The 13,421-nt window shown below is 50.3% G+C and overlaps 1 protein-coding gene across 5 annotated transcripts in view; it reads left to right on the top strand.

Annotated features, from left to right (window-relative positions):
• The window catches only part of NLGN2 (neuroligin 2), a 250,363-nt gene extending 238,655 nt beyond the window's left edge, over positions 1-11,708 (top strand). For all 5 annotated transcript variants that reach the window (XM_069767582.1, XM_069767579.1, XM_069767580.1 and 2 more), the window contains 2 exons: positions 5,985-6,774; positions 7,196-11,708. In XM_069767582.1, coding sequence (XP_069623683.1) covers positions 5,985-6,774; positions 7,196-8,039 — 1,634 coding nt within the window. In that variant the 3' untranslated portion in view covers positions 8,040-11,708. The remainder of the gene's footprint in view (positions 1-5,984; positions 6,775-7,195) is intronic.
• Positions 11,709-13,421: the final 1,713 nt, after the last annotated feature.

Below are 13,421 nucleotides of genomic sequence, written 5' to 3'. Positions count from 1 at the left end.
TAGTTTCTTAGGCTGTGTCGAGTTGCATAGGGAGCGTTAGGAGCAATCCACGGCTATTTCTAGTGTGTGTGATAGGATTAGGGATTGCGGTCAGCAGAGTTCCCACGTCTCAGAGCTCGTCCTATATTATTAGTAACTATCAGGTCATTCCGTGTGCTCTTACCCACTAGGTCCATTATTGTCCTTACCACCAGGTCATAACAGGAGCCTGTTTGGGGTCTTGGAGCATGTATAGAGCCTGTTTGGGGCCTGTTCAGAGCCTGTTTGGGGTCTGTATGGAGCATGTATAGAGCCTGTTTGGGGTCTGTATGGAGCCTGTTTGCGGTCTGTATGGAGCATGTATAGAGCCTGTTTGTGGCCTGTATGGAGTCTGTATAGAGCATGTTTGGAGCTTGTTTTTGGTCTGTATGGAGCCTTTATGGGGTCTGTATGGAACCTGTTTGGGGTCTGTATGGAGCCGTTATGGGGTCTGTATGGATCATTTATAGAGCCTGTTTGGGCTATGTATGAATTCTGTATGGAGCATGTATAGAGCCTGTTTGGGGCCTTTATGGAGTCTGTATGGAGCCTTTACGGGGTCTGTATGGAGCATGTATAGAGCCTGTTTGGGGTCTGTATGAAGCCTTCATGAGGTCTGTATGGAGCCTGTTTGTGGCCTGTATGGAGTCTGTATGGAGCCTGTATGGGGTCTGTATGGAGCCTGTTTGGGGTCTGTATGGAGCATGTATGGAGTCTGTATGGAGCATGTATGGAGCCTGTTTGGGGTCTGTATGGAGCATGTATGGAGTCTGTATGGAGCCTGTTTGTGGCCTGTATAGAACCTGTTTGGGGTCTGTATGGAGCATGTATAGAGCCTGTTTGGGGTCTGTATGGAGCATGTATAGAGCCTGATTGGGGTCTGTATGGAGTCTGATTGGGGTCTGTATGGAGCCTGTTTGGGGTCTGTATGGAGCATGTATAGAGCCTGTTTGGGGCCTGTTCAGAGCCTGTTTGGGGTCTGTATGGAGCATGTATAGAGCCTGTTTGGGGTCTGTATGGAGCCTGTTTGGGGTCTGTATGGAGCATGTATAGAGCCTGTTTGTGGCCTGTATGGAGTCTGTATAGAGCATGTGTGGAGCTTGTTTGTGGTCTGTATGGAGCTTGTTTGGGGTCTGTATAGAGCATGTATGGAACCTGTATGGAGTCTGTATGGAACCTGCTTGTGGCCTGTATGGAGCATCTATGGAACCTTCATGGGGTCTGTATGGAGCCTGTTTGGGGTCTGTATGGAGCATGTATGGAGCCTTCATGGGTGTGTATGGAGCCTGTTTGGGGTCTGTATGGAGCATGTATGGAGCCTTCATGGGTCTGTATGGAGCCTGTTTGCGGTCTGTATGGAGAATGTATGGAGCCTTTATGGGTCTGCATGGAGCCTGTTTGGGGTCTGTATGGAGCATGTATAGAGCCTGTATAGAGCCTGTTTGGGGTCTGTATGGAGCCTGTTTGGGGTCTGTATGGAGCATGTATGGGGCCTGTATAGAGCCTGTTTGGGGTCTGTATAGAGCCTGTATAAAGCCTGTATGGCAGCACACAGAGGGCCTGGTACTTACCATTATGGCTGTAAACCCCCCATACTTACGTGACTAGAACTAATCTCATTGATATCAGCGGGTTGTCTGACAGTGTCATGTGTAGACGCGGCTCTGGACTCTCCGCTGATGGATCATGTCGGGGAGAGAAGGAACCAGCCTGGTAGATTGCAATGGCCGCTCCCTTTACTCTCCCCAATGGAGTGTGATGGAGAGGAGGGCGCTTTAGTTTGTTCCTGTTTTTCTTCCAGGATTCATAACCTTCTATTTCCGTCCCTGTCGCTATTTGTGGCTTGTTTTTTGTGGGACGAGTTATAGTTTTGAATGACACTTTTCACTTTACCATAAAATGGACTGAAAAATGGGGGAAAAAAGTGGGATAAAATGGTGAAAAAAGAATGCACGTCCGCCAGTGTTTCAGGCTTCATTTTTACTGCATTCATTGTTGGATGAAAATGACCTAAATACATGATTTTCCAGCATTTAATTCCAAACTTGCATAGATTATAATTTATTTTTTATTGTTATTTAGTCCCTTAGGGGACTTGTACTATACACAGCAATAGCGCAGTATCAGCATGTGTAGTAAAGCTGCCGCTCACATGATGAACGAGCAAAACGCCCATATACACAGGACGCAGCGCGGAGGACACTGTGCGCACAGAGCGGCCTATTACCCATCGTCCTGTGCACACAGAGCGGCCTATTACCCATCGTCCTGTGCACACAGAGCGGCCTATTACCCATCGTCCTGTGCACACAGAGCGGCCTATTACCCATCGTCCTGTGCACACAGAGCGGCCTATTACCTATCGTCCTGTGCGCACAGAGCGGCCTATTATCCATCGTCCTGTGCGCACAGAGCGGCCTATTACCCATCGTCCTGTGCGCACAGAGCGGCCTATTACCCATCGTCCTGTGCGCACAGAGCGGCCTATTACCCATCGTCCTGTGCGCACAGAGCGGCCTATTACCCATCGTCCTGTGCACACAGAGCGGCCTATTACCCATCGTCCTGTGCGCACAGAGCGGCCTATTACCCATCGTCCTGTGCGCACAGAGCGGCCTATTACCCATCGTCCTGTGCGCACAGAGCGGCCTATTACCCATCGTCCTGTGCGCACAGAGCGGCCTATTACCCATCGTCCTGTGCACACAGAGCGGCCTATTACCCATCGTCCTGTGCGCACAGAGCGGCCTATTACCCATCGTCCTGTGCACACAGAGCGGCCTATTACCCATCGTCCTGTGCACACAGAGCGGCCTATTACCCATCGTCCTGTGCACACAGAGCGGCCTATTACCCATCGTCCTGTGCACACAGAGCGGCCTATTACCCATCGTCCTGTGCACACAGAGTGGCCTATTACCCATCGTCCTGTGCACACAGAGCGGCCTATTACCCATCGTCCTGTGCGCACAGAGCGGCCTATTACCCATCGTCCTGTGCGCACAGAGCGGCCTATTACCCATCGTCCTGTGCGCACAGAGCGGCCTATTACCCATCGTCCTGTGCGCACAGAGCGGCTATTACCCATCGTCCTGCGCGCACAGAGCGGGCTATTACCCATCGTCCTGCGCGTACAGAGCGGCCTAGTACCCATCGTCCTGTGCACACAGAGCGGCCTATTACCCATCGTCCTGTGCGCACAGAGCGGCCTATTACCCATCGTCCTGTGCGCACAGAGCGGCCTTTTACCGATCGTCCTGTACACACAGAGCGTCCTATTACCCATCTTCCTGTGCGCACAGAGCGGCCTATTACCCATCGTCCTGTGCACACAGAGCGGCCTATTACCCATCGTCCTGTGCACACAGAGCGGCCTATTACCCATCGTCCTGTGCACACAGAGCGGCCTATTACCCATCGTCCTGTGCACACAGAGCGGCCTATTACCCATCGTCCTGTGCACACAGAGCGGCCTATTACCCATCGTCCTGTGCACACAGAGCGTCCTATTACCCATCTTCCTGTGCGCACAGAGCGGCCTATTACCCATCGTCCTGTGCACACAGAGCGGCCTATTACCCATCGTCCTGTGCACACAGAGCGGCCTATTACCCATCGTCCTGTGCGCACAGAGCAGCCTATTACCCATCATCCTGTGCGCACAGAGCGGCCTATTACCCATCGTCCTGTGCGCACAGAGCGGCCTATTACCCATCGTCCTGTGCGCACTGAGCGGCCTATTACCCATCGTCCTGTGCGCACAGAGCGGCCTATTACCCATCGTCCTGTGCGCACAGAGCGGCCTATTACCCATCGTCCTGTGCGCACAGAGCGGCCTATTACCCATCGTCCTGTGCGCACAGAGCGGCCTATTACCCATCGTCCTGTGCGCACAGAGCGGCCTATTACCCATCGTCCTGTGCGCACAGAGCGGCTATTACCCATCGTCCTGTGCGCACAGAGCGGCCTATTACCCATCGTCCTGTGCGTACAGAGCGGCCTATTACCCATCGTCCTGTGCGTACAGAGCGGCCTATTACCCATCGTCCTGTGCCCACAGAGCGGCCTATTACCCATCGTCCTGTGCGCACAGAGCGGCCTTTTACCGATCGTCCTGTACACACAGAGCGTCCTATTACCCATCTTCCTGTGCGCACAGAGCGGCCTATTACCCATCGTCCTGTGCCCACAGAGCGGCCTATTACCCATCGTCCTGTGCACACAGAGCGGCCTATTACCCATCGTCCTGTGCACACAGAGCGGCCTATTACCCATCGTCCTGTGCACACAGAGCGGCCTATTACCCATCGTCCTGTGCACACAGAGCGGCCTATTACCCATCGTCCTGTGCACACAGAGCGTCCTATTACCCATCGTCCTGTGCGCACAGAGCGGCCTATTACCCATCGTCCTGTGCGCACAGAGCGGCCTATTACCCATCGTCCTGTGCACACAGAGCGGCCTATTACCCATCGTCCTGTGCACACAGAGCGGCCTATTACCCATCGTCCTGTGCACACAGAGCGGCCTATTACCCATCGTCCTGTGCACACAGAGCGGCCTATTACCCATCGTCCTGTGCACACAGAGCGGCCTATTACCCATCGTCCTGTGCACACAGAGCAGCCTATTACTCATCGTCCTGTGCACACAGAGCGGCCTATTACCCATCGTCCTGTGCACACTGAGCGGCCTATTACCCATCGTCCTGTGCACACAGAGCGGCCTATTACCCATCGTCCTGTGCGCACAGAGCGGCCTATTACCCATCGTCCTGTGCGCACAGAGCGGCCTATTACCCATCGTCCTGTGCTCACAGAGCGGCCTATTACCCATCGTCCTGTGCACACAGAGCGGCCTATTACCCATCGTCCTGTGCACACAGAGCGGCCTATTACCCATCGTCCTGTGCACACAGAGCGTCCTATTACCCATCGTCCTGTGCACACAGAGCGGCCTATTACCCATCGTCCTGTGCACACAGAGCGGCCTATTACCCATCGTCCTGTGCACACAGAGCGGCCTATTACCCATCGTCCTGTGCACACAGAGCGGCCTATTACCCATCGTCCTGTGCACACAGAGCGGCCTATTACCCATCGTCCTGTGTGCACAGAGCGGCCTATTACCCATCGTCCTGTGCACACAGAGCGGTCTATTACCCATCGTCCTGTGCACACAGAGCGGCCTATTACCCATCGTCCTGTGCACACAGAGCGGTCTATTACCCATCGTCCTGTGCACACCGAGTGGCCTATTACCCATCGTCCTCTGCACACAGATGTGCGGTCGGCCTCTTTGCACTCATCAGCTTGCATGTAGCTAATCGCCAGTCGATTAATGGCCGCCATCGTCCAGTGTAAGTCCACCCTAATCCTTAAGAGGCTGAGGTTCTACAATGTGTGGTCAGGCTAAAGGCCCCCAGATACTTAGATGAAGGTGGGTGGACAGACGTCATCCCATTATCACATTGCTCGTCTGTTGACACAACTGTTTTTTATCAATTTCAGTAAATAAATCCACCTTTCTTGATCGTCCTCTTCATTTGCCATCGATCTAACAATTGTCAGCTTGGCTTTGGCAGCCGATGATCGTCCATTTCAGCCGATCTTTCCTTAATGTGTTTAGGGACCTTGGATTTTACAAGTCTTTGGAATAGAAATGTAGCTGCATCCTTCATGTTTTGTTCTCTGCACACCAGAATAATTTGGCTATGGCCGGACTGTGAGGCATCCTAGGACAGTTGTCAATGGTCATCACCTTTGTTAGGCAGCTTTACAATGGGAAGATTTTTTCCCCTTAGGAAGTATCACAATATCAGACTTCATTAGCGTACGTTGAGACTTCGATTCCTTGTATTCCCGATGTTTTTCTCTCCCATCTATCCCAGGACAAGTCCATTCTCTACGACTTTGTAGGCACTGTCATCTGTCTGTCACATTAATTCTCTTTTCTGCTTCCTTCAGGACTTTTCCAGAAAGCCATTGCACAAAGTGGGACTGCAATCTCCAGCTGGTCTGTGAACTACGAGCCTCTGAAGTACACCCGTCTATTAGCTGCCAAAGTGGGCTGTGATTATACAGATAATGCCGAGATGGTGAGCTGCCTCCGAAGAAAGCCTCATCGAGACCTAGTGGACCAGGACATCCAGCCGGCCAGATACCATATCGCTTTCGGACCTGTCGTGGATGGCGATGTGGTCCCCGATGACCCAGAGATCCTAATGGAACAGGGCGAGTTCTTGAACTACGACATCTTGATGGGGGTGAACCAGGGTGAGGGTCTGAAGTTTGTTGAAGACACTCTGGAAAGTGAGGACGGCATCTCTGCCAGCTACTTTGATTTTACCGTGTCCAATTTTGTGGACAATCTCTATGGCTACCCAGAAGGAAAAGATGTTCTACGTGAGACCATCAAGTTCATGTACACAGACTGGGCAGACCGTGACAATGGTGACATGAGAAGAAAGACTCTGCTAGCTTTGTTTACGGACCACCAATGGGTGGCACCTGCTGTGGCAACAGCTCGATTCCATGCAGAATACGAGTCACCCGTTTACTTCTATGCCTTCTACCACCGATGCCAGGCTGAAGGAAGACCTGAATGGGGAGAGGCGGCCCATGGAGATGAAGTGCCCTATGTGTTTGGTGTTCCCATGGTTGGAGCCACAGACCTCTTTCCATGCAATTTCTCCAAAAATGATGTGATGCTAAGTGCTGTGGTGATGACCTACTGGACCAACTTTGCCAAAACTGGGTGAGATTTCTGGTTCTTGTTCCACCATTTCTTTATCTGTTACTTAGAGGTCTTTTAGTAGGACATTTCTTCCAACCACCTCTTCACCTAATCATCTATACCATCACATCAGTGGAATCTAGCCTACCTACTTTGTAATACCACCATGGCATTAAGGACTAAGCCAATGTTGGTATACAGATCATCAGTGGTAAAGTTCTCCATCTTCTGGAGCTTTTCGATAGCAGTGTAAAGCTCATCTGAATAGTCAGCTATAGTGATGGCGCTTTGGCCCTTGATGTTCCAATCAGATATTAGACCAATACTGGGGTACGTCTGGATATAGATAACTCACTCGCCAGCATACAATCATCATATGTTCTCACCTTTATTACACTATTGCCAGTGCCATCCTTTTTTATTGTCTGCATTTTCCTTTTAGGGATCCCAACCAACCTGTTCCCCAAGACACCAAGTTCATTCACACCAAGCCCAACCGGTTTGAAGAGATGGTGTGGACAAAGTTTAACCCGAAGGAGAAGCAGTATCTACATATTGGCCTGAAGCCTCGTGTCAAGGACAACTACCGTGCCAACAAGGTTGCCTTCTGGTTGGAATTGGTCCCTCACCTTCACAATCTCAATACGGTACAGCACCCCTCTACCACCACCAGATTACCCCCGCACAGCACCCGCTGGACACCCGGTTCCAGGACAAACAGTGGAAGTACAACGCGCCGCCCACACTCTACGCTTCCTCCTGACGGGGATGATGATGAGATGGAGGAACGGCCTCGATTTTCTCCCTTCCCTGGCGACTCCCGTGACTACTCCACGGAGCTCAGTGTGACGGTAGCTGTGGGGGCTTCACTTCTGTTTCTCAACATCTTGGCTTTTGCTGCTCTTTACTACAAAAGAGATAGACGTCACGAACTGCGACAGCGGAGACACAGCCCTGGGCGTGGAGGTGCCCCCGGCAATGACCTGGCACACCATGGACCAGAGGAAGAGCTTATGTCCCTTCAGATCAAAAGAGCTGGTGGAGCTCCAGATCTGGAACCACTGAGGCCACATGATATACTGCGGCCAGCGTGTCCTCCTGACTACACACTTGCACTGAGAAGAGCCCCTGAGGACGCTCCACTCCCTCCGCCACCTCCACCTCCATCCTCCGTTATGGCTCCAAGCACCATTTCGGGGCTGCCCTCATTACACCCTTTCAATACATTCCCCACCACTGCCCACAACAATACTCTTCCTCACCCGCATTCGACCACAAGGGTATAGTGGTGCTAGGCGTCTCCTCCACTCACACGCTGCCCCCGTCTCCCCTTCTTCTTATGAACAGCTACGCTGGCTTTCTGGGCCTACCAAGCCTGAGCTGGATTTTGCCTTATGGCAGGGGATGGGGTAGATACAATGACTTGTTGTTTATAACGAGGGAGCAAGAGACGAACTACCCTCGCTCCCCCTGCCCCCCTTTGCCCACCTCAGGCTATAGAAACTGCTCCCAGTGATCAAACAACTGGAATCTCTGCCAACGTCATGGGGGAAACAGGGTCAAACAAAGGGGCAGATATTTAATGGGATTGTAGGGGAGGATACAAGTGTTTTGATCTAATAAATTATACCCCCTGCTTCTCTTTTTAGAAAGGGATGGGGGTCCGGCTATGGGAGGTCCGGCGGTCTAGGTGATTAGGCCCGCACCCTCCAATGACTCACTTCTACATCGGCTTTATTGTTTTTATTCCAGGACAAAGTTTATTTGATGGGAACGCTGCACCGGGCATGGGGCAACGCAGACCCCCACAGTCTGGCGAGTTCAATGCACTGAATCTTCAAGGACGAAACTGCTCCCCAACAGCCGAAATGACCATCCACAAGAGAAGAGGGCAGGGGGTGAATGTATTCGGGAGGGTGGATGCATGACAGGCTAAACTGAAGCCCCTTCCTCCTAAAAACACACACAGTGCCAATGATCCCTTCCTCCTCTCAGACTGGGTGGGCCGACTCGTCAGTAACTTGGGAGTGTCTCAAAGGTTTGGAACTGTTCTGCCTCTCCACTGCCATAGTCCCAGGTGCCTGGGTAGAAACAAGGGGGGAAGGGAACTGTGAGTGCCAAAATAATCTCGTCTGACCAATCGTTCTTTTATTCTGATGTTCTATTTCTCATCATCGTCCTCAGTTCTGGGCTCAGATATCTCGCGGATCTTCCCCGACAAGGTCTCTTCTCCGGCCCCGATCTCCTCACTGTCCGCCCATCCTCTCCTCCACTTCTTCCTCTACATTTACAGGCACCAGGTTCGTCACCAGAAGCACATTGAGACCTTACGTTCCCTGTGAGGATGTGGGTCTGACATGGCGAATAGGATGCCGAGATGGCGGTAGGCAGCGATTAGAAGATCCTGGAGGACCAGATTCAGGGTGATCCAGTGTCCAAGCTGCAGGTCACAAAAAGATTTCTGTGCATGAAATCGTCAGATGCCTTTGCTTAGAAAAGATCCCAGGATTCCTGCAAGTTACAGCATTAGCGCATCAGATGATAGGCAGTTGGCCAAAGCCGCCGAAAGTCCAAAATGTAGGGGATTCCAGACTCTCCCAAACAGATAATGCCAAGAGGAAGAAGGATCCCGCACAGAGGAGACAGGAGAGGACAGATGAAGGGAGAGGACAGAGGAGGGAATAGGAGAGGAGACAGGAGAGGACAGAAAAGACAGGAGAAAACAGGAGAGGACAGATGAGGGGACGGGAGAGGACAGTGGAGACAGGAGAGGACAGTGGAGACAGGAGAGGAGAGAAGGAACCGAAGAGGACAGAGCAAACAGGAGAGGACAGAGGAGACAGGAGAGGATACAGGAGATTACAGAAGAAACAGGAAGATAGAGGAGAGTACAGAAGAAACAGGAAGATAGAGGACAGTACAGAAGAAACAGAAAAGGACAGAGGAATCAGGAGAGGACAGAAGAAACAGGAGGAGGCAAGAGAGTACAGAACAAAAAAGAGGACAGGAATCAGGATAGGACAGAGGAAACAGGAGAGGACAGACGAGACAGGAGAGGATGAAAGAGGACAGGAAAGGGCAGAGGAGACAGGAGAGGACAGAGGAAACAGGAGAGGACAGAGAAAATAGGAGAGGATAGAGGAGGGAATAGGAGAGCACAGAAAAGACAGGAGAATACAGAGAAAACAGGAGAGGACAGATGAGGGGACGGGAGAGGACAATGGAGACAGGAAAGGAGAGAAGGAACCGAAGAGGACAAAGCAAACAGGAGAGGACAGAGGAGACAGGAAAGGACAGAGAAAACAGGAGAGTACAGAAGAAACAGAAAAGGACAGAGGAATCAGGAGAGGACAGAAGAAACAGGAGGAGACAAGAGAGTACAGAAGAAAAAAGAGGACAGGAATCAGGATAGGACAGAAGAGACAGGAGAGAACAGACGAGACAGGAGAGGATGAAAGAGGACAGGAAAGGGCAGAGGAGACAGGAGAGGACAGAGGAAACAGGAGAGGACAGAGAAAATAGGAGAGGATAGAGGAGGGGACGGGAGTGGACAGAGGAAGCAGGAGAGGACAGAAGAAACAGGAGAGGACAGAGGAGACAGGAAGATAGAGGAGAGTACAGAAGACACAGAAAAGGACAGAAGCATTAGGAGAGGACAGAAGAAACAGGAGGAGACAGAGTACAGAAGAAACAAGAGGACAGGAATCAGGAAAGGACAGAGGAGACGAGAGGATAGAGGAGGGGACAGGAGAGAACAGAGGATAGGAGAGGACAGAAATAACAGAAGAGGAGACAGGGGAGGATAGAGGAGACGAGAGGATAGAGGAGGGGACAGGAGAGAACAGAAGAGGAGACAGGAGAGGACAGTTGAGGGGACACGAGGATGGAAGAGACAGGAGGGGACACAGGATGAGGCCATAACAAGATAGGCAGAAGCCCCCCATACTCACTAGAACGCCCGCTTTCATTTCATGTGTATGGCCAGTTATATATTTCTGGCTAGTCACTGGCTTAGTCTGACCACTGTTAGATAAATACCATCATTGCTTATCCCTATAAAAGATGACTAGGACCTGAAGGAAAAATGGGCATTTGCCTGGGGACCTGGACCCCTTGGTAGGACATATCGAGATCCTAACCCTACGCAGCGTGGCAGCGAGTACTCCTATTTATTAGTAAGGTCAGAGCCGCTTTCCTCAGGGCTTGAATACTCCGTCCGCCTTCATCCCTGATCCGCAGAAGTTCAGTGGCCTCCACAGTTTTCCACCACGTAGGATAGCCATCATCTCATCCAATGATCTGTCTACCCAGGTGTTGAGATAGGAGGGGTGACATTGATTCAGCCGGTGTGGGCTGATGGCCGGTGGATCGTCCTCCGTCCTTGTTGGTCACTATTGACCATCTTGGCTTCTGCGGAGAAGAAATGATGAGTAAAGACTTCTGGGGGTCCCGGTACGGTGGGGGCTGCTGTAACTTGTAGGAATCCTGCTCTAGGCTCCAATCACTGAGGCTGAGACAATGTATGTGCAGTGGGCTGCTGTCCGGAACGGCGCACCAGAGAAGCCCCCTACCCTCACTGACCTGAAGATTTATATTATATAGATTGTTCTATGATTAAAGAGACATATGGAATATATAAATATCTATAAAGTATATATGCACAGGATGGTCACACACAGATGTGTGTATATGGACACTATATACATGTACGCATGTGTGCGTACATAGATATAGCCGTCTGTGTCATTGTACTCTAATGGGCAGGGTACAATGGCGCAGACCACCGCATATCAACGTATGTGTGTAAATATACATGACGTGAAGGCACAGGAGATGCCTTATTGCCTTTCTAGGTCCTGGCGCTGAATTGGTTAACTACTGGCACTTTTTTTCTTTTTTTTCTTTTCTTCTGTTTTTGGGATCTTGGACTGAAATAAAATGATAAATTTTGGTGACATTATGGTTGTATTTTTTCTTCTTCTGGAAAAAGGGAAATGATCCTGATGTAAGCCATGCTGTCTTCATGTCTAGCCAAGTTCTTCCAGCAGATGAATAGAAGCCCTCAGCTCATGATTCCTAACTAAAGCTCTTGGATCCTAGTAGCGAAGAACAAAATAATGGAAACTATCTGGTCCTGTTAATGTTTTCCATGAAAACTCAAGGAAGGAAGAAATTAGGCTCTGGTGTTGATCTAAGTTCCCTGATGACACAAGGGTGTATGGTCTCAGGTCCTGATGTTAAGCAAAGCACTTTAATGATGTGAATATAATAGAGTATCAGGTTCAAATGTTAAACTAAGTTGGGGTTGACACATAGATGTATGGTATTAGGTGCTGAAAATGTAGAATATCAGGTCCTGGTATTGAATTAAGTATATGATAGCATGAGGGTGCAGTGGCCATATGTAATTACCAGTTGGCTACATAGAAATCAATTGGCAGTAGCTGGGTACCCTGTTCAGGCAGGGTCCTAAATATGCACAGAATGATCGTTAATACAATTGTTCTGTGTGCATAAAATATCGTTCTCAGTAACACATGTCCTGTTTATATGAGGGTATATAGAAGAGGAGTACATGTATATGAGGGTATACAGGAGCGGTGTATGTGTACATGAGGATGTAAAGGAGCGGTGTATATAATAATAATCTTTATTTTATATAGTGCTAACATATTCTCACACACATTATCATCACTGTCCCCGATGGGGCTCACAATCTAGATTCCCTATCAGTATGTCTTTGGAATGTGGGAGGAAACTGGAGAACCCGGAGGAAACCCACGCAAAGACGGGGAGAACATACAAACTCCTTGCAGATGTTGTCCTTGGTGGGATTTGAACCCAGGACCCCAGCGCTGCAAGGCTGCTGTGCTATCCACTGCGCCACCGTGCTGTATATGTATATGAGGGTATACAGGACCGGTGTACATGTATATGAGAGTATATAGGAGCGATGTATATGTATATTATTATTTATATAGCACCATTAATTCCATGGTCCTGAACATGAGAAGGGGTTACAAACAAATTTATATCGTTTACAGTTAACAAATTTACGATGACAGACTGATACAGAGGGGAGAGGACCATGTCCTTGCGGACTTACAATCTATGGGATAATGAGGAAGAGACAGAAGGTTGGGGGTGCTGCAGCTCAGGTGGTTGGTGAGGTGGCAGAATGGTTATTGCAGGCTGTAGGCTTTCCTGAAGAATGGGTTTTCAGGTTCCGTCTGAAGGATCCGAGGGTGGTGGATAATCGGACGTGTTGCGTGGAATTCCAGAGGATGGGGGATATTTGGGAGAAATCTTGGATGCGGTTGTGTGAGGAACGAATAAGTGTGGAGGAGAGTAGGAGGTCTTGTGAGGATCGAAGATTACTTGAGGGAAGATATTGGGAGATTAGGTCAGGAATATCGGGAGGGGACAGGTTGTAGATGGCTTTGTAGATCGGTGTTAGTAGTTTGAACTGGATTCGTTGGGGAATTGGGAGCCAGTGGAGAAATTTGCAGAGGGGAGAAACAGGGGAGTAGCGAGGAGAGAGGTGGATTAGCCGGGCAGCAGAGTTGAGTACAGACTGCAGGGGTGCGAGACAGGTAACGGGGAGGCCACAGAGGAGGGTGTTGCAGTAGTCAAGGTGGGAAATGATGAGGGCATGCACAAGAGTTTTA

Source organism: Ranitomeya imitator, chromosome 4 (genome assembly GCF_032444005.1).
Source record: "Ranitomeya imitator isolate aRanImi1 chromosome 4, aRanImi1.pri, whole genome shotgun sequence".
In the NCBI taxonomy this organism is placed as follows: domain Eukaryota; kingdom Metazoa; phylum Chordata; class Amphibia; order Anura; family Dendrobatidae; genus Ranitomeya; species Ranitomeya imitator.
This window is presented reverse-complemented; position numbering and strand designations above follow the sequence as displayed.